The sequence below is a fragment of the Tigriopus californicus genome, chromosome 9, assembly GCF_007210705.1.
Source record: "Tigriopus californicus strain San Diego chromosome 9, Tcal_SD_v2.1, whole genome shotgun sequence".
In the NCBI taxonomy this organism is placed as follows: Eukaryota; Metazoa; Arthropoda; class Copepoda; order Harpacticoida; family Harpacticidae; genus Tigriopus; species Tigriopus californicus.
The window spans coordinates 10,251,644-10,270,280 of NC_081448.1; the positions used below are offsets into that span (position 1 = coordinate 10,251,644).

The following is an 18,637-nucleotide window of genomic DNA, read 5'->3' on the forward strand; positions in this document are numbered from 1 at the left end:
GACCAGTCAGTGCACACAATGCCCAGACATGGCCCAGACCAGCTGAGCTCGAGTTTTCGCATGGGCCGTCATTTTTATCAGCTGAGCGCCCGAGCCTGACTAGCCGGAAGCTGGCCCAGGCCACAGGGCTTTGTCCATCCCAGCAGGCTCAGATGGCCATGGGCTGACCAGCTTACCCATCCGACAGGATCCATCCGCATTATGTTAGTGTGCCTTTTCTTCGGACCGGACCCAACCTGGCCTGAAATGGTAGGTTAAGCCAAAATACTCGATACCACGCCTCTCACTCCCCTCTGACTCCTCGACCTGACGGGGGCCAGCACTAGCCTGGCCACTATTGGGCGATGACGTTTCAATTGAAGTGGTCACGCCAGACTATTAGTGTCCGAGACGTCATTGACAAGGTAACTGGCTCGCTCTCTCTCTAGCTCTCTGTCTATCTATCTATCTATCTTTCAATCTCCTTAGAGTGAGAGTGAGACCGAGAGAAACGACGGAAGGACCTCCATCGATTTGGAGCCGAGTTTGTTCGTTTCCTCCTGGCTTGGTTCCATTGGTTGGCTCGCCTCCAATGGCTCATGAGTGATCGGAGGAGGAGACCCAGTGACGCTTTTGCTCCGGCCCACCCACCCCTTTTCATCCCTCCACCCATCGATCTTTGGACTCATCCTGGGTTGACCCGTTTGACTGGTCGATTAGTCCATCCATTCTCGTTTAGTCTTGGCCACGCCCTCTGCCCTGGACCAAAACCATGACCATTCTCGGGCCGGCCAAGAGCAAGGGCTCGGCCACCAATGGTGGTGGGAATGGCGGCGGTAACGGCGCCGTGGTAGGGCCCGCCCCGCCCATTCCCGTGGTCCGGGGGGGCGAGGGCCCGCCCAATGGCAATGGGGGCGCTGGGGGCGGCGTGAGCGAAGGACCCGATAATGGCAATGGTTTGTTGCCCGGCAACGTGGATCGAAACGCCCACAATACCCATCCGGTGAGACTGCCCGAGCCCCTAGCGGGTATGATATGGGCGGGGCCTGACTCGTGGCCCCGCCCAGGTTGATGAATTTGCCTGGCAGGTGCCACTACGGCTCGGCTGAAACGGAATTTCACGGGTCGGGTCTTGAAATCCCAAAGCAACCTTTCTACGAACGAATGTATGAATGGCTTTGGGTGTGGCTTGATCTGTCAAGATGCTGGTCCAACCCTCGATTGAGGATGTGCGCCGGACCCGTAGGCTACGGTGATTGGCGTCAATTGGTTAGGCCCATGATCTATGGAGACAGACCCCTTTTGAAAGTCGAGGTGTCTGAGGGCTTTCTGGCTTAACTGAGTTCTTGGATAGATAGACATAACTTTACCTGAGATTAGCTTAAAATTCGGTTTCAAGTTCGAACCAACGTACCAGCCAGCCATAACATTTCTTTCTTTACGCGCCAACTCAAACGAAACCCCCACCACACTTCCCAGCCATTGAGCCTCCATATCAATCTCCCCTCGTGGGCCAGCCTTCGTTCATACGGCTTAACCCTCTTAGTCCGCCGGTAGGGAACGCACGCACGATAACCTTTTCGGGTACTGTCCTTAAAGACCCCCCCCCCCGCGATATCAATGGCTTTCGATCAAGGCCCCTTTAGCTAAAAGACCTGACCTCGAATATCCGCCCTAACCCGCCTGTCTCGTGTCTCTTCCAGCCTGTGCTTTCGCCGCCCAAATGGTCTCGGCTGTGGCTACCGCGTGGTCGCCCGGCGGAGCAGGCTCGTCTTCGCCCCGTTGGTCCAGTCCGGTCAATCAGACCGTCAAGCTCCAGGCCGGCGAGAAGCGCTCGTCTTCGGCCGTGGCCTATGATGATCCGCCCGTGTCGGTCAAGCGTCGTCATCGAGGCAAGCGGCATAAAAGTAGCACCGGACCGCTGCCCCGCCCCAATGTCTTACCTTCGCCGCCCATGAACCGGGGTGGACCGCCCGCTTGTCCCGAGACACATGAGCCTGAGGGTGGGTACAACTCTGAGGATGAGTATTCACACTTGGGAGTGAACATGAGCGAAGAGGAATGGCTAGAGAAGGATCGTCGCTTTGAGCGAGTGGTTAAGAAGCAAGGCTACATCATCAAATATATGGTCGAGGATGGGAATTGCTTGTTCCGATCGGTGGCCGATCAAGTGTATGGTGACCAAGAGATGCATGCCTGCGTTCGCGACCATTGTATGGATTACATCGTAAGTTCAGATCAAAGTACGGCCCCTGACTCGTTCCTCACATTGAAACTCTCATTTCAGTCTCAAAATGCCGATTACTATTCGCAATATATGACTGAGGACATCGACAGCTACGTGGAGCGTAAACGCTACAGCGAGGTTCACGGCAACCATTTGGAGATCCAAGCTCTGAGTGAAATGTACAATCGACCAATTCATATTTATTGCTACAGCTTGGGTAAGGTTTTGTGATAGGTCAGCGGGATTCCAATGTCTACGTAGCATTATTATCTTGTGTGTGTCTGTGACTTCCAGAACCGATCAATATCTTCCAAAACTTTCAAAAATCGGAGAAAATTAACGTTCCAATCCGACTTTGCTATCATCGCGCTTGTCATTATAACTCTCTCGTGGATCCTCATCAAGCTAGTATTGGGATCGGGTTGGGATTGCCCGGGTTTCAGCCCGGATTGGCGGATCGCAATTTGCTTGGACAAGCATGCAAGGCCAGTGAAAACGATCTGGTCGAGAATACGATGTTAGAAGATAAACTGAAGGCCACAGGTAAGTAAAAGGTCCAAAGAGAGTTCTTTCCTGGAGACGGACGTTATCGATGGCTACCACTCACTTTTAGATTGGGAGGCCACCAACGAGGCTATTGAGGAACAAGTAGCGCGGGAGTCTTATTTGCAATGGTTGCGCGACAACGAACGACGCAATGGTTCCAAAAGCGCATCCGCCTCGGCCACCGTCACTTCCGGAGACCTCCGCACTCCCAAAGGCATGACATCGCCCAAAGCTTCGTGCAGCAAACAAATGGGCTCGCCCAAACACCACAGTAGCCTGCTTCACGCTGCAGTCGCTGGAGCATCTGCGGTAAGATTATCTGAAACTATGCTAAGGATGGAAATTTATTTGTGTTCATGGTTTTTTTTAACTGGTATACTGAACTATCGATAACATGTTCTAACGAGCTTCTTAGATCAATGTTTTGTCAGAGAGTGTGTGGTAACATCTGTACAGGTGCTTATTTAAGTCTTAAATCGAAAATGAATGTGTTTTAGCTATGTAATTACTGATTAATAGTTTATTGTTTATTGTGCATGCCACTCAGACCACCCAAAGGATGGAAGAAGAGTATTGGCGAGTAACATAGAATAAAATAATATATAGAATTTAAATGGAGATAGTAGATATGAAAACTTTTGATTATGAACCCATTTGAACCGTTCCGCTTGATGATGGTTTTAAAGATTTATTCTGACCCCGATCAAACTAAAATCTGAAATTGGTCATCCTATCAGTAACCCAATTGCTATCTCCACTAAACCATTACAGAACTCTCCTAAGGCGGGTTGCTCCACCCAATGTGAAAGTCCGTTGCCTTGCACTTCGTCTCAATCTAGTCAGACAGCCTTTGGCCAATGTCCGGGCTCCACTTCCAATGGATCACTGAACTCGAGCGAATCCTCGGAAGAAGCCACGTCCTCTGCTCCAAGCAATGTCGGGCGTGACTATGACGGGTTCCAACTTTTCGAAACGGCTAGCTTTCTTAGCGGGTTGCCGCCCAACATGTTTGGTAAGGAATCTCGGCGTCTAATCTCATTCTAAGCAAGGTTAACTCCATGAGTCTATGAGTGAGCGATTCTTTTTCTTTTCAGGGCTGGAAGATTGGGCCGAGACTGATGTATTAACCCAGGTTCTAGCTGCATCTCAACAGGAATATCTGGACTCCTTGAAACAGAAACAGGCCTCGGTCAACGATAATGGGAGCGAGACAGCTTGCTCTTCCTCTGCTCCTCCATCTTCTTCTTCCTCCTCATCCTCCTCATCCGCTTCATCATCCAGTAAAGCTTCAACGTCGGCCAAGCCGTCTTAGTGTCGAGTGCCTCTTCAAAAGAATAGTTCAAAAATCGTTCCAAAGTGCACTCAATGCATAAATCAACACCATCGTCTAAGAATATATATCATCCGTCTGCCACTCAACCATTGGCCAGTACTTCTAGAACTTGAGTAGATTCACCGCCACATCCACCACCGCCGGTTTTTCAGCTGTGCAATCAGCGCCAGTGTTCTTGGCGAGACGTCGAGGATTTGAACAAATCTCATTTCGCACAAGATTGAAGAGGAAGAGACTACAGTGTGGTCGGAGAAGAGAAAGATACCAACCTTAAGTGCCATTTGAATCGATCACTTTGAATAATTGTGAAGTGCGAGCGAACGCCATTAAATTGGGGGAAGATGCTCGAAAGAAATATGTTCTCCTTCGGTTCATCTTTTTTCTTAAATTTCATTTTCATTCAATTTCTATCGTCATTGATTTTCTTCAATCTTAGCTACACAGTTCGGCTTAAAATAGATTTTGGAATGAACCTGGAGCGCCTCACTTCAACTCTTGCGGATCGCCGGTCCAGGAGCATCGTGATAAAAAGCAATGATTAAACTTTTGGAACTCTGGCCACGTGAATGAACACTAAAATTTAAAATTGATTTAGTGCAACCAAGCGATGGCTCGATACTTGGATGATGGCTGAATTAAGTTCATCTAAGCATGCTAGAGATCGCTTTTCAAATAATTCTCTTCAGCAGATGGGATTGGGAAAGGGATTTCCGTCAGACAAAGCAGAAATTATGTCTTGAGCCCAAAACCACAGCTTCCTCTGGGCTTTCTGAACGATCGCTCGTCTCTCCCATTTAAAATATGCCCAAAATATATTTCAAATGAAAAAACAGCAATAACTTGTCAACAACAGGCGTTGAATTTGATATTCGAATTCGTTTGTAGAACAAATACTGTAAAAAGATTAAGTGGTAACAAATAGACAGAACATAATCATTTATGTTATTAGTACCGGGGATTTCATTCCTTGTAGAATAACTTGGGGGATTTTAATGTTTTGGAAAGATACGCAAACAAAACCTTTTACCTTTAGAAAGGATGGAGCTTTTTCATCTGATGAAATCATGCACGTAAAAAGGGATGTTTCAAGTTGTGAATCTAGTCTTTGGAACAAATACTACAAGCTATGTTTCTACCAACCGTAATAACTTGAATAATTCAAAACATGGATTTAAAGAGTTTGAAAAGGCATAGATTTGGCAAATGAAAAACAAACAAAGATAAATATTAAGATTCAACCTTCTAGTTTTGAATAATATAATCAATAATACATTCACAATTAGATGAGAAAAGTTTGACAAAATGCTTTTATGGCAGACTGGATGGCTTGCACACTCGTCATCTTTGGCTTTTAGCTTTGCACGGTCGGCCAACTCAAATTTGTTGGTTGGTTGGCCAAATATCCTATAAAGCATAACGGGGTAAATAAAGTAGCATTATGCTCTTCATTGTTCATGGTTTTGGTTGCATTTCCTTAAGCGGTTGGTAGAAACACGTGAAAAAAAACAAAGCAAACCTTACTTTTGGCTTGAAAGATAATCGATAATTCAAACCAAATGCGTCGTAATTTAAGTTGTTAAAATTTAACACTTGTTTAACAAGTGGGTGTTGCATTTTCTCCAACCATTAGGTGTTCCCAATTTGACGACCCATTTATTACTCACAATAGAAGACTTGCCACAAAATTTGAATGAGGTAGTAATTTCGTGGCTAGAAAGGGGGATTCTTTGATTGGATCAACGTTCTCAGCACCAAATCTGAAAAGTTGGCTCCAAGCTTTAAGTCGTGGTGTGGAAAGTAAAAAAAAACTAGCTATTAGTTATCAATTCTCCATAGGGAAGAAATTATAATGAGAAACCGGATCTGACTTTCTTTTGAATCTTTGTTTTTGTTATCATTGAGGGACTAATGAATCATGAGACCGTCGATGTTGTCCATCTCGACTTTTCCAAAGCCTTTGACAAGGTACATCATGGCCTTTTAGTCAACTAGGTTGAATATATCGCACGTTTAAGTCCAGAGATAGCATCACGATGCTAACTCTGTACAAGTTTCCCGACGAATGGAAAATCAACCGTGTGGTCTCTCTTTGCAAGAGGGGGACAAAAACCAGGGCTGTAAACTACAGCAAACCGATCAGCTTGATTGATATCCCATCCAAGACTATGGAATGATATTCTGAAGGGACAACTAAGGGATCATATGGAAGCAAGACAGCAAGACAGCAAGAAACAGTAGTTTTTGACCCGTGCGCTGCGTTCAATTTGGTGGATAAGCTGATATTGAATGATAAATTGCAAGGTTATGGCATGGGAAAGAGAAGCACTACTCTAATCTACTCCTTTATGAGTGGAAGAATATTCGGAAGTAGATGTTGGTGGGTGTTCCTCCCGACGCCAGCACTTGCCAATTGGTTGCCCCCAGGGCTTTGGGCTTTCGCCCTTTTCTTTCTCATCGTGACGAGTGACCTACCGGTGGCAATTGATGTCAACATCTCATCAACTTTATAAAAAGAGACTGGATTCTATTTAAGAGGACGTGGCTCTCTACAACGGCTCTCATAGTCTTTGGAACAAAGGAGGATATCCTGGTGCACTGTCAATCCATTCGTCGCGCTCTCCATCACGAACTACTCGGTATCAAGATCACAGACAATGGAAAAATGGTTCAAACATTGTCAGTATGTGAGGCCTGAGCTCGACAAGCGACCAAGAGTATTTCGTAGACTACAGCACCATATCGAACAAGAAGTCTTGATACGCCTCATTGAACCGCTCGTCATTGGTAAAATTCGTTTTGCCCTTGCAGTGTTTACAAATCCAACTGTATGTTGGCGAGATGTTCAGAAGCTCCTGGATGGCGGCCAGGAAAGTGTCCTTCATCAGTCATTTCTGTGAAATGCCTCCTGGCATGGAAGGTACATGATGGTCAGGGGACCCATATCTGGATGATCGGGACTTCTCATAAACAAGGGAGAAGACCCTTGGCAGTGGTCAACGAGGGGAAACGTGAAGGTACCAGCCATGCCTGGAACTTATTTTTGAAAGGCGTCGAAATTATGGAATGTGCTCCCCTCTTATACGCAGTCAGTTAATCCTGACATACCGGTATCTCGTGTGAATCTGAATCATTTACCAACGCTGAATTGAAATCCTATATGCAACCCTTTGCCATGCAAACGGCCACCTCTAGCACATTACATTAGACCGGTTTGAGCAAGTTGTCCGAGAACTTTTTTGGTCTAGCATTTGGGCTACCTTTTTGGTGGGTCAAGCGACACATTTCTCGACCCACCCAAAACCGTGCTATCAAAGGCAAGGCTAAACTGGCCAAAGTGTCTGTGTGAGGCACAAATCAATGATTCGGTGCTTACTAGAACAGAACGTTTAGGTGGTTATGGGGCTCAAATTGTAGTTTTCATCAAGATAGCGGAAACACTCAACGGAAACGGAAGGAGGAAATCTCTGTTCAGACTGACATCCAGAGATGTCAGGGTTACCTCGAGTGCAAAAATAACACAAGCCGGTTTGCAAAAAACAGAGAAGCTCTTAATTCACGAACAATTCAAAACTGCATTTAATTTGGCGTTTACCACGTCTGCTTTCTAATCATCGGTGAACGTTGTTGAGTTGTCTTTGCGCGTTGTTCTTTCTTCTATTTTGATTTCTTCAACTGTAAGTTATCAAATCAAGAAGTTGTTCTTCTGACTTTGTTCATGGCTTGTAGTTCCTAGGTAAACAATGAACCACTCCCAAACCAACAAAGCTTCTTTGAAGTAACAAATTGAGTGAGTAACGAAGGGGCTGGCAATGCCTACTTGTCAAACAAGTGAACATCTATTATTTCAACCACTCCTTGAGCAGTAGGAATATCACTAGCCTTATTAACCCAGTCACACGAAACAGTTGTTTCCAACTTTTGTCATGTGGAAGTCGTGGGTGAAGGGGAGCTTTCTCATAGTTTTAGGGGCTGTCAGTTTATTTTACGTTCAAGATGCCGCTAATAAGTTTTGGAAGAAAGAATCATCCCTGACGAACAGCATTAAAAAATCGCTTCTGATCAAGATGCCACAAATAACATTTTGCCCTGGAATGAAGAGAGATCAACTCGGGAACCGGATTTCCCATGATCATCCAGGTCTTTTCACCTATTTTGACTTCAGCGATACAAGTAATCTCGAAATAGTGCTTACTCCTTCAACTGTTCACGGTTGAATACCTGCAGGCAGGAGTATTATTCTCTGTTTTCATCCACTTATTTCAGACACAACTACAAAAGATGTGGTCATGAATTGGTGGGAAAGCAATAACTACAAATATGAAGAAATCTTTCGCTCGGTGGAAATCAAGTTCAATCAGAATATTTCCGTTGATCCCCAACCGCTGGGCATGAATGCAAACTTGGCCTTGGTCGAGATCAATTCCAGCCTTGGCCGTTGCTTCTCTTTCGAGGTTATTCCACCCATGCCGGCAGAAGCCATGATCAAATTTCAATTTAATATGACTAAAATTGATACGCTTCGGTTTTTCATGCACGACAAAGACGACAAATTGGGATTTTATTTTAATTATTGGCTGAAGTGAGTTGCACCACGGGTCACAGTGATTAAAATGCCCTATCAAATTTCCAGGTATTTCTCCGGAAACTTGATCGGTCTTTTTGACCATTGTGGGGTGATTTTTAATCCATACAGAATCGATTTTTTTTCAAATATGCCTACAGTACAAAATAGCTTCCAGTTATGAGTTCATCTGTGTGCAGGTCCTTTTTTGGGGGGGTGGTTTTTCACGGGCTTTTCTAACCGCTACAGGGAATGTAATCCCCAGTACTATCAAAATGAAAGGTTATAATTCGTCTATCTATTACCTTTCAATCTTTATTTGTATTTGGTCTACCCACAAATTTGATTTGGCAGACCGAGCTAGTCCTAGAATGTAGGATTGATCTGGAATGCTATTTAAAAATTTGTCCAATTCTGACTTGAAAGATATAACCGGATCAACAAGGCCTACGTATTTCCCACGAATATCAGAGGGAATCAAACTAAACAATGAAGGAGCCCAAGAAAGAAGAGAAATGGACTTCATTGTTTTAACTAGCCTGGATTCTCGAGGGCTTAAAGGTGCTCTCAAAAAGCACATTAAGCCTCTACGGTCACTAGAATTGACCCTAAAGCCTGGGTTGGGACAAAGCTCATGGATGCTTTTGAAGACGTACAGTATCAGATACCTTTCGTACCTTCTCTGAACACTGTACAGTCCCAACTTTTCTAGTCCCTCCCAATGCGAGAGCTCTCTCATTCCTGTGATGTTCCCAGTGAAATGTTCCATGAGAATTCACTATAAGGTTTTAGATTAGAAAATTCCATAGAACGATGCTTTTCGTAGAGCAGTACTTTGTTTCAATTTCTTGTGCGTATATGGATGTATGGTTGACTATTAGTAGCATTTTGTCAGAGCAACAGGATTTTATAAAGTACTTAACGTAATGTGAATTACGAACGCATGATCAGTTGAAAAACTCAAAGAGCAAAAAAAAAATCTTAGGCTGGGAGATTTCATTTCAAATCTACCTAGATATAATCTTTTCAGGGAAATTCTTTTTATGAAGATAAACAGAGGGCTTATCCATGATTTCCTTATTACTATGAAAGAGACCACTCTCTTGAACTCCAACGACTTTCCATGTATCGATATTGAAGACGCCTCTTTTGTCAACTGTGTGTTTCAAAAGACCAAAGAGAACTTCAAGAGGGCATATGCAGCTTGGAAGACAGGTAAACCAGGGTTGTTTTAATTTGCATAACTTGAAGTTTAATCTCACCCTATTCCTTTCCATACCAAGCTTGTTCCATTCCGCAAAGCCAGATCGTCGAGGACGCGGAAACGTCCAATGTTCCTTTGTGCACCTCAAAAGTAGATTCCGATTACGCAAAGGACGTTTTGATGAAGGAGGTATTGGGAAAAGTCGGCTCATTCGTGCAGGAATGTCCAAGAGATTGTACCACCAGAACATATCAGATCAAAGAGAGACAGGACTTCACAACATTCGACCAAACCAATCTTTCAAGTGCATACTTCATTTGGCAGACAACAAATTATGTTCAAGAGAAAGAGTATTACATTTATGATGTCACCACGATCGTGGGTATTGTGGGAGGAAGTTTGGGTCTGTTTCTTGGATTATCCTGCAGAGGGGTGCTCGATCAAGTCATTGACCTTGTGTGGACTCACTACCCTAGACGCATCCAAACAAATTTAAAGAAATAAAAGTCCGATACCCCGTTGTTTATGTAAATGCCAATTCGTTTCAATACATGTCGACCAATCATACTCCAAGAAAGTAATACATTCAGAAGCCAAGAGCTGTAACTTCCATATTTCTGTGATAAGTCTTTGACTAAGAATGACTTTTATTGTTTATTCCACTCAAATAATCTTGCAATGAATATATAGAGTATGGGAAAGAAAATATAAGTAAGATTAGAAAATACAAGTAAGATTAAAGCTAACACCAAGCGGAAACAATCATACAAATAATCCCTCCTCTAAATGTTACTAAATGATAGAAGCGTTCCTTTAGAATGACGGAGAGAGAGGCCTTAAAGTTTCGCACCGATTCAGAGCACCTAATATGAAGTGGTAAAGAATTCCAATACTTAATTACTTGCACGAAAAACGAGTTCTCACGGGCCCATCTTCTAAAAGCCGGTTGACGTAGATGTCTTTCACTTGATGATCTGGTATTGTGAGAGGTTTCAAAATACTCGAACTGATCCGATTCCATAACGTTTTCATGTCCCACATCCACCCGATTGTCAAGGAACTTCCACGTCAACAGCAAAACAAACTGCAGCCGACGAAGTCTCAAGCTAATCAAACCCCAATGTTCAAGTCTCTCAGCGTACGACCTACAATTAAGGTCTCCGAATCCTCGCAACGTCTTTGTAAACCAACGTTGAGGTGACTCCACTATTCGAATGTCTTTTTTGAATCCTGGGTTCCAGACCTGAGTGCAAAATTCCATCTTAGGTCGCACATAGACTTTGAAGAGTCGGAGCAGTAGGTATGGATCTCTGGTGGTAATTTTTTGCTTAATGGTGCGGACCGCATATTTGCCTTGGCTGCAACTTGGGCACCATGTTTGGCAAATTTCAAATCCCGGTCCACGAATACGTCCTTGTGAGTCTTGACGACTTCAAGAGGAACCCCACCCATTTCATACTGACATGGGGTGGAAGACCTTCCAAAACGTACCGCCTTTGATTTTGACGGATTGAAAACCATGCCATTTCTTTCAGCCCAAGAGTTAAGCCTGTCAATTCCTCTCTGGAATAGCACTCTGTCATCCTCATTCTGGGATGTTCGGAAATTTTTATATCATCTGCAAACTTCAGAACCCGAACCCTGTCATCTGAAGATTCCAAATCACTCACAAGAATAGAGAAGAGAAGCGACCCCAATACACTGCCTTGTGGAACTCCCACAGTTACTGGCGCCCACTCAAACGACAGACCATTCAGAATAACGCGCTGATATCGACTTTTCAGCCAATCTGTGATCCACGCACCACATTCCATCCCAATTCCGATCGAAGCCACTCTTTCCATAAGGATCCCATGGTCAACGCGGTCAAACGCCTTGGACAGATCGACATAAACGGTGTCCACTGCCTGTCCACGGTCCATGGCTCTGCTCACATAATCATGATGGCTCAAGAGGTTTGTTTCACACGATTGGCCAGATCTAAACCCGTGTTGCGACGGGTCATGTAGGTTGTTTATATCCAAGTATTGCCTAATATGGTCCTTGAGCAAACGTTCCATTAATTTGCATATGGAAGAGGTAAGGGATATAGGCCTGTAATTTTTGAGGCAACGGGCGTCACCCCCCTTGAACAATGGATACACACATTGGCTAACTTCCATTCTTGTGGTACCGTACCAGTCGTCAAGGAGGCGTTGAACAACAAACCCAGAGGTTTTGATATAGAGCGTCCAAGCCCTTTTAGTACCGCGAGAGGAACTCCATCAGGGCCCGCTGACGTCGACTTAGGCAGTCGCGCGATTTTCTTGAAAATGGCGTCGGTCGAAAATACCATGGGCCCAAGCGTAGGGAAAGCATGTGAGGAAACTGGTATTCTATCTCCATCTCCCTGGCCTGTTGAGGTGGATGCCACGGTAAAATGATCCCCCAAAAGTGAAATCATGTCATGGGGATCGCCACACACCATTCCAGCGTTATCTAGCAATGGTCCAATATGTTTGGTGGCTCTCGAATTCCCCCGAGCATATCCGTAGAATGATCTTAGGTTCTCCCGCCTCCACAAAGCCTCCTCATTGTCAATATTTAAGCGAATATTGCCTCACCTGACTTTGAACTTGGAGATAGAGAGATGGAGATAGAATACCCGTTTCCTCACATGCTTTCCCAACGCTCGGGCCCATAGTATTTTTGACCGATGCCATTTTCAAGAAAATTGCGCGACTTTTTTCATTCGTTGAAATTCTTCTTTGTCTTTGATGAGACCAGTGCGCTTAGCAGTCTTTCATTTTCTTCCTTTCTTCCGGATCTCCTTAAGAAGGTAACTTTTTAACCACAATGGTCTGTTGAGCTCACGTCTTAGTCTCTTGGGGATGTATTCATCCATCCCATTCAGTAGAATGTGCTTCAGGATTATCCATGCTTGGTTGACTGAGCAAGGTTGAAACAACATGTCCCAATCATGTCCATTCTTAAAGTTCTAAAATTCTGAAAACTTCGCTCGGGAGTAATCGTAAGCGATCGCAGATATTTAGCCGAAATTCTTACACTTCACCAACCCCATTTCTATGGGTAAAGATCACTAAGAGATATATCCTCCCGTAGACTCACATAGTTTACCGCTTTCATTTTTCCTTCCGCTTTTCTGTCTCTCAGTGTGTGGGGCAGCCGTAATTCCCTGTTGCTTTCGACTAGCAGCCCGTTTCCTGTTTTCATTGATTTCATTTGAAATTCAACTGACTGGTTTAAACCACTTGCTGAATTATTTTTTTCTTCGCGTTGTCCCGGTTTGTCGCTGTTCTTGGTCATTGCATTTGTTTCACTCTCCATTGAATTCCTCTCTTCCTTATCAACGTTACGGTCAGACTCGATCTGACTTGTATCATCATCCGAACTTGAAGGATGCGAGTTCTGATCGTCCCTCCCCGGGTTCTCAGGCTGAGGATTGTCCGTAGCTTCACCCTTACCTTCCCGTCATTATCTTCCTTCCCTTCGAAGGCTTCCCGGCAATTTTGCAAACCTACTGAACTTATTGGAGCCCAAATGGGAGAGGCATATTCAAGATGTGGCTGGACAATCGACTTGTACAGAATTAGCATCGTGATACCTTCATGGATGAGACCTGTTGAATGCCCTTACCTTCATCATCTAATAGTGGAGTGTCTAATGACTTCGACCCAAAGGTCATTGAGCGGAATTTCATTTCATTCTATTCCATTAAATCTTGAACTTTCAAACTTTGAACGTTACACGTTTTAAATCTGTATTTTTCATTTGATCAAAAGTAGATTGCCATTGTTTCTACGTAAGTGGTTGCAATAAATATGTGGGTTTATTGGTCGAAAATGGAATTTACGAAATGAGACTACGTCATTGTTTCAACAATCATCGCAAATCCTTCTTTTTATGTAACGAAATAAAAGAAGTGTAGGTTGAAGGTTGGTGATATCACAATTTTTTTTTAGGCTTTAAGGAATTCTAGTTGATGCAAAGGGTTGAAACTATTTATCAGAATATGTAATATCAGCTAGTAGGGGAATGCAGTAGCGAGTCAGCTCTGCCGTCATACTGTGCCTCAAAAAGAGGTGAATTACACGGTAAATATAATGCATCTAAAAAATAGGCCTATAACTCCTGTATGAGTGACTGTTTCAGAAGTGTCTTGTAGCTGTTTTTCTTCAGTAAGGTTAAAAGGCTAACTTTATTGAGTATGAAATATATTTTGGACTTAATCTTCAACTTATAGTACATTGTGGGGATCAATTACCGCGAGTCAGAGTTGGAGTTGATGAGAGACGGAATGCGTTAGTATTGTTTGTACTTGTACTTGTATGTGTGAGAATAAAGGCATTGGTTCATGGAGACCGAGGAAATAAAGACCTATTGAATTCTACGTATTCGTCATTCGTATTCGATACTCTTTAATGGTGACCCCCACGTGATTCAGTCTCCAATCCTAAGCCAAATCCTTCCAAACCATCTGGTACTCACCATGGCCACTAATGAAGATGGCAACTTACTCCATGCCATTTCCATGAAATTGCCTCCCTACTGGCAAGACGACCCTGTACTTTGGTTCCATCAGGTCGAAGCCCAGTTTGCCACTTGGAACATCACTGAACAAACGACCAAGTTCAATCATAACGTTGGTTTCTTGGCCTCAGAGACGGCGACAGAGGTCTGGGACCTCATTGTGGACGTGCCAACCGTGAATCCGTATCTCGTCCGAAAGGAGCGACTCGTTGCAGGGACGTCCATGCCCCAAACTCAAGGCATGCAGAAACTCCTGTCACTTCAACCGCTTGGTGATTTGCACCCGTCCCAGCTCCTTCGTCTGATGGAGCAACTGGCTGACAAAAGACTAGAGGATCCCATGTACATCGAACTTTTCTTGTCTCGCCTCCCAGAAGCCGTCCGTCCGTCTTATCTTGCGGGCCTAGCATGGCAAATCCCTCCATCAACTGGCTGAATTAGCAGACGCTTTGTGTGCCCCGTCACTTAGGCATTCATTGCATGCAGGTAACGCCGTGTGTTTGTCCTCTATCTTGAGTGATGAGGTGGTCTCTCTGAAGGCAGAGGTGGCAGCCCTCCGAAAACTGGTCCATAACAAGAAGTCTCAACCTAGCCAAAACGTTAGAGCACCTTCAAATACCGATTCCCTTTGCTGGTACCACTCCCGGTTTGGAAATCGTGTTCGATAATGCAAACCACCTTGCTCCAGATCGGGAAAACTCATCCCTCGATCTATTATGGCGACCAATGGATCGAGCCACAGCAACAGTCGCCTCCTTTTTTTTAAACGACCGCTCTACGGGTGCACATTATTTGGTGGACTCGGGAGCGGAAGTGAGCGTCGTGCCGGCCACAGCCTCTGACCGGTTAGCGTACAAGAAAGGACTGTCGCTCAGTGCAGCCAATGGAACACAAATTACTACCTATGCTTCTCAATAAAAAAATTCCATGTACTTTTATTTTGGCTGATGTTCGATACCCCATTATCGGGGCTGATTTCCCTCTCAAGCACGGCTTGCTCGTTGATCTTTGAAATCAACGCCTTTTGGAAGCAAGTACCAACTGCAGTATCTCAACTCAGTGGTCTCAATTGGAAGCTCCGACATTGAACCTCCTCATTCGCTCAATCTCCAGGTTTTCATCCGTGTTACTCTCGTTTCTCTTGCTCACCTCGACTAAGTTGAGTGACCACAAACCGAAACACGTTGTTCAACACAGGCACTAACCTTGCCAGCCGGATGGCGAGGGGCTTGGTTTCGCAAAGGAAATGCGTCCATGCATTGTTGGCATATTGCGGCACGCACAGGTATCGTTTGAGGAACTTGGTGAAAGTGGCATCGGCGGATTTGAGGGCGGATTGGGCGGCGTTTGGGAGCCAAAGGTGAAGGCCGTAGAGGAAAATTGGAGTGATGTGGGTCCAGAAGAGTTGAAGAGCTATTGGAGGGGGAAGATTCTTGATAGGAAGTCTTTTGCAAATGTATCCGACCCTGGCCCTGGCTTTGACTATTGATGATTTGAGATGGTTGGTGAAGGAGAGTTGAGTTGAGAAGGTGAAACCAACATAATTAAAATTATTGACGATTTCAATTGGACTATTGTTAATATGGAAGGAGGTGAGAGGCAGACAACCTTTATGGAAAACCATGGCCTTCGTCTTGATGGCGTAGACTTGAAGGCCGTTCTCTTGGCAATAACCGTGGAGTGCATTGATGGCATTCTGCAATTCCACGGCTGAATAAGCCAAGAGAACCAGGTCGTCTGCATACTGAAGATATTGTATCATAAAATGGTTGATGGTGAGGCCTTGGTGTGTGAGGGCTTCGGGCAGGTCGGATATATAAAGATTGAAAAGAATTGGCAATAGGGGATTATGCAATGCGGCACAGACATTCCAGCAATTTATGGAAGAGGTCTGCCGTGACTTGGATTTCGTTTACGTCTATCTGGACGATCTCCTGGTAGCCAGCAAGGACGAGGATGCCCATGCAATTGTTTCGGCATTTGTCAAATTACGGCGTGATTGTCAATCCCAACAAGTGTGTTTTGGGTGTCTTGGAGCTTGATTTTTTGGGACACCGCGTCAACGCATCAGGTCTCTCGCCACTGGAGGACCGCCCGAGAGCTCTCCAGGCCTTTCCGCCCCCCAAAACGAAGCGCTCACTTCAAGAATTTCTGGGATTGATCAACTTCTATCACCGCTTCATACCTCAATGCGCTGCCATTCTTCACCCGAAGCTCCCCAACTGGACGGAGGAATATGCGCAATCCTTTTAGGCGGGCAAGCGTGCACTCCAAGAGGCTAGCCAGCTGGCCTATCCTGACCCAATCGCTCCCACTTCTATTACGTTGACGCATCGTCGGAGCGTTGTTGGAGCAGCTTCTGGATGACCATTGGACCCCAGCGGCATTTTTCTCACGCAAACTTCGGGACGCGGAAACGCGCTACTCGGCATTCGACCGGGAGCTTCTGGCAGTGCATTTGGCCATCTGTCATTTCCGACACTTCGCAGAGGGACGCCAATTCCAGGTGTTCCCAGACCACAAGCCGCTCATATATGCACTCTCAAGTTCCTCCGACAAGAGGACTCCCCAACAGGAACAGCACCTTTCATACATCTCCGAATTTACGCAATACTTGCGTCATGTGGAAGATAAACAGGAAGGAGCTGGCGTAGCCAAGTGGTCTAAGGGGCAGCGCTTACAAGGTAAGAATCCTCTCCCCAGGTGATGTGGGTTCAAACCCCGGCGCCGGAAGTAACCCCTTCAGTTCGGTCCTGTCTTTTGTTGAGAGCAGTCGCAACATTTTGTTGTTCCTGATCTTTTCAAACGGCCGGTCTGAGTGTGTTGTGTTGTGTAAGTGGTCGCGTGGCTGCTTAAGGTAAGACACTTTTGTTCTTCAGCTTTCATATCTTCCTATCTCTAGTAGTTTAGTCTTATATCTTTTATTTTTATGCTGATGTCGTATTTCACTTTTTTCGTCTGTCAATATTTTTCATCCCAATTCTAGGTTATTTCATGTAGTTTTGGATTAAGGAGTAGTTCATTTTGTTTTTATTGTTTAGTCTGTTCATTTCATGTAGGTACTTGTAAATGTAGTCGGTTTTTCTTGTTGTTTACAATCCGTTTAGTTTCCTATTTTCAATACAACATTGGGTTCTAGAACCTTCTTTTGTTCTATTCCATTCCATTGATGTTAGCTTGTTCCTGTAGTCGAGTTGGTGTATGTTGGCTGAGGCTATCTAGTTGGTCAGCCAAGAGTAGGTCATCGTAGTTGACCGGCTCTTATCTCTTCTCCTCTGTTGGTAGCCCCAATCTAGCGAAATCACCAACTCTCTTCTTCTTGTCTGTCCCCAGGGAGTACGTTCCTCATTGGTTTCCACCTAGCACGTGTGGTGTTTACCTGCTCTACAGCTGGTTCTCATTCACACGCGCTGGTTTCTCTCTTTGGCTCTGTCTCCTTCTTCTTTTATTTTTTTCACCTTTTATTTCCTCTCGCTCATTTCTAACGGTTTTTCTCTTGATACTGAAGGAGGCTTCCAGAATATTTCTCCATATTCTTTGTTCAGTTTTCCAGTATTTTCAATTAGGATCCCTCAAATAGCCTTACTTTCAATAACCATGGAAGCTTTGATGAAGGGACTTTCTGAAGGGGTTAGGAACTGTCTTGAGCTGGTTTTGGATGGGAAAACTCCGTCCTCTATCAATAAGCCTTTCATTATGGAAGCTTTCATAGCTTGGATTGGTCACACCCAGCCACTACTTGACTGTGGGATGAACCAGTCAGGTGTAGGCAAAAGGGACGCAGGCACTGACACTCTTGATTTGACAGAAATGCCCCTTGTAGTCAAAGAGGTCATAGAGGTCAAAGAGAGCATAGTAGAGAATGCTATCGAAATTTGCGATGTCCATAAACGACAGAAATGCGAAAAGGCAGGCAAAGGGTGTAAACTGGCTCACCCAGAATGGTGTCCCAAACTTAAAGAGTTTGGCCTTCTCAAATTCAATGAGAAGGGCTGTTCCAAACAGGGGTGTTGCTTTTTCCACCCATTTATGTGCATGAGATCTTTGAGGCACAATGTATGCCTTAATTTCAAATGCACAAAGTCCCATCTCAGGGGCTCTACTACAATCTCACCTTCAATTCCTTTAACCTCTCTTCTGCCCAAACTTTGTAGCCGTAAGCCCCCCTCTGGTCGCCATGAGCCCCACGCATCGTTTAGATAGTATGCTCAGGTGGCGGCCAGAGTTCCTTCTCCCTCTTCTCCTCCCCTTTTACCC

The 18,637-nt window shown here is 44.8% G+C and overlaps 2 protein-coding genes across 2 annotated transcripts; both read left to right on the forward strand.

Annotated features, from left to right (window-relative positions):
• The first annotated feature begins 1,670 nt into the window (after positions 1 to 1,670).
• On the forward strand, positions 1,671 to 4,557 carry LOC131887292 (OTU domain-containing protein 5-like). The gene is made up of 6 exons (XM_059235862.1): positions 1,671 to 2,206; positions 2,267 to 2,423; positions 2,501 to 2,749; positions 2,820 to 3,061; positions 3,524 to 3,764; positions 3,847 to 4,557. The coding sequence occupies exons 1-6, from the start codon at positions 1,703 to 1,705 to the stop codon at positions 4,062 to 4,064; spliced, it is 1,611 nt and encodes a 536-aa protein (XP_059091845.1). The 5' UTR covers positions 1,671 to 1,702; the 3' UTR covers positions 4,065 to 4,557.
• A 3,410-nt stretch (positions 4,558 to 7,967) lies between these two features.
• LOC131887295 (uncharacterized) lies at positions 7,968 to 10,450 on the forward strand. Its single transcript, XM_059235869.1, has 4 exons — positions 7,968 to 8,255; positions 8,349 to 8,664; positions 9,677 to 9,861; positions 9,930 to 10,450. Exons 1-4 carry the CDS (start codon positions 8,009 to 8,011, stop codon positions 10,352 to 10,354), a joined length of 1,173 nt encoding a protein of 390 aa, XP_059091852.1. The 5' UTR covers positions 7,968 to 8,008; the 3' UTR covers positions 10,355 to 10,450.
• The last annotated feature ends 8,187 nt before the right edge of the window (positions 10,451 to 18,637 follow it).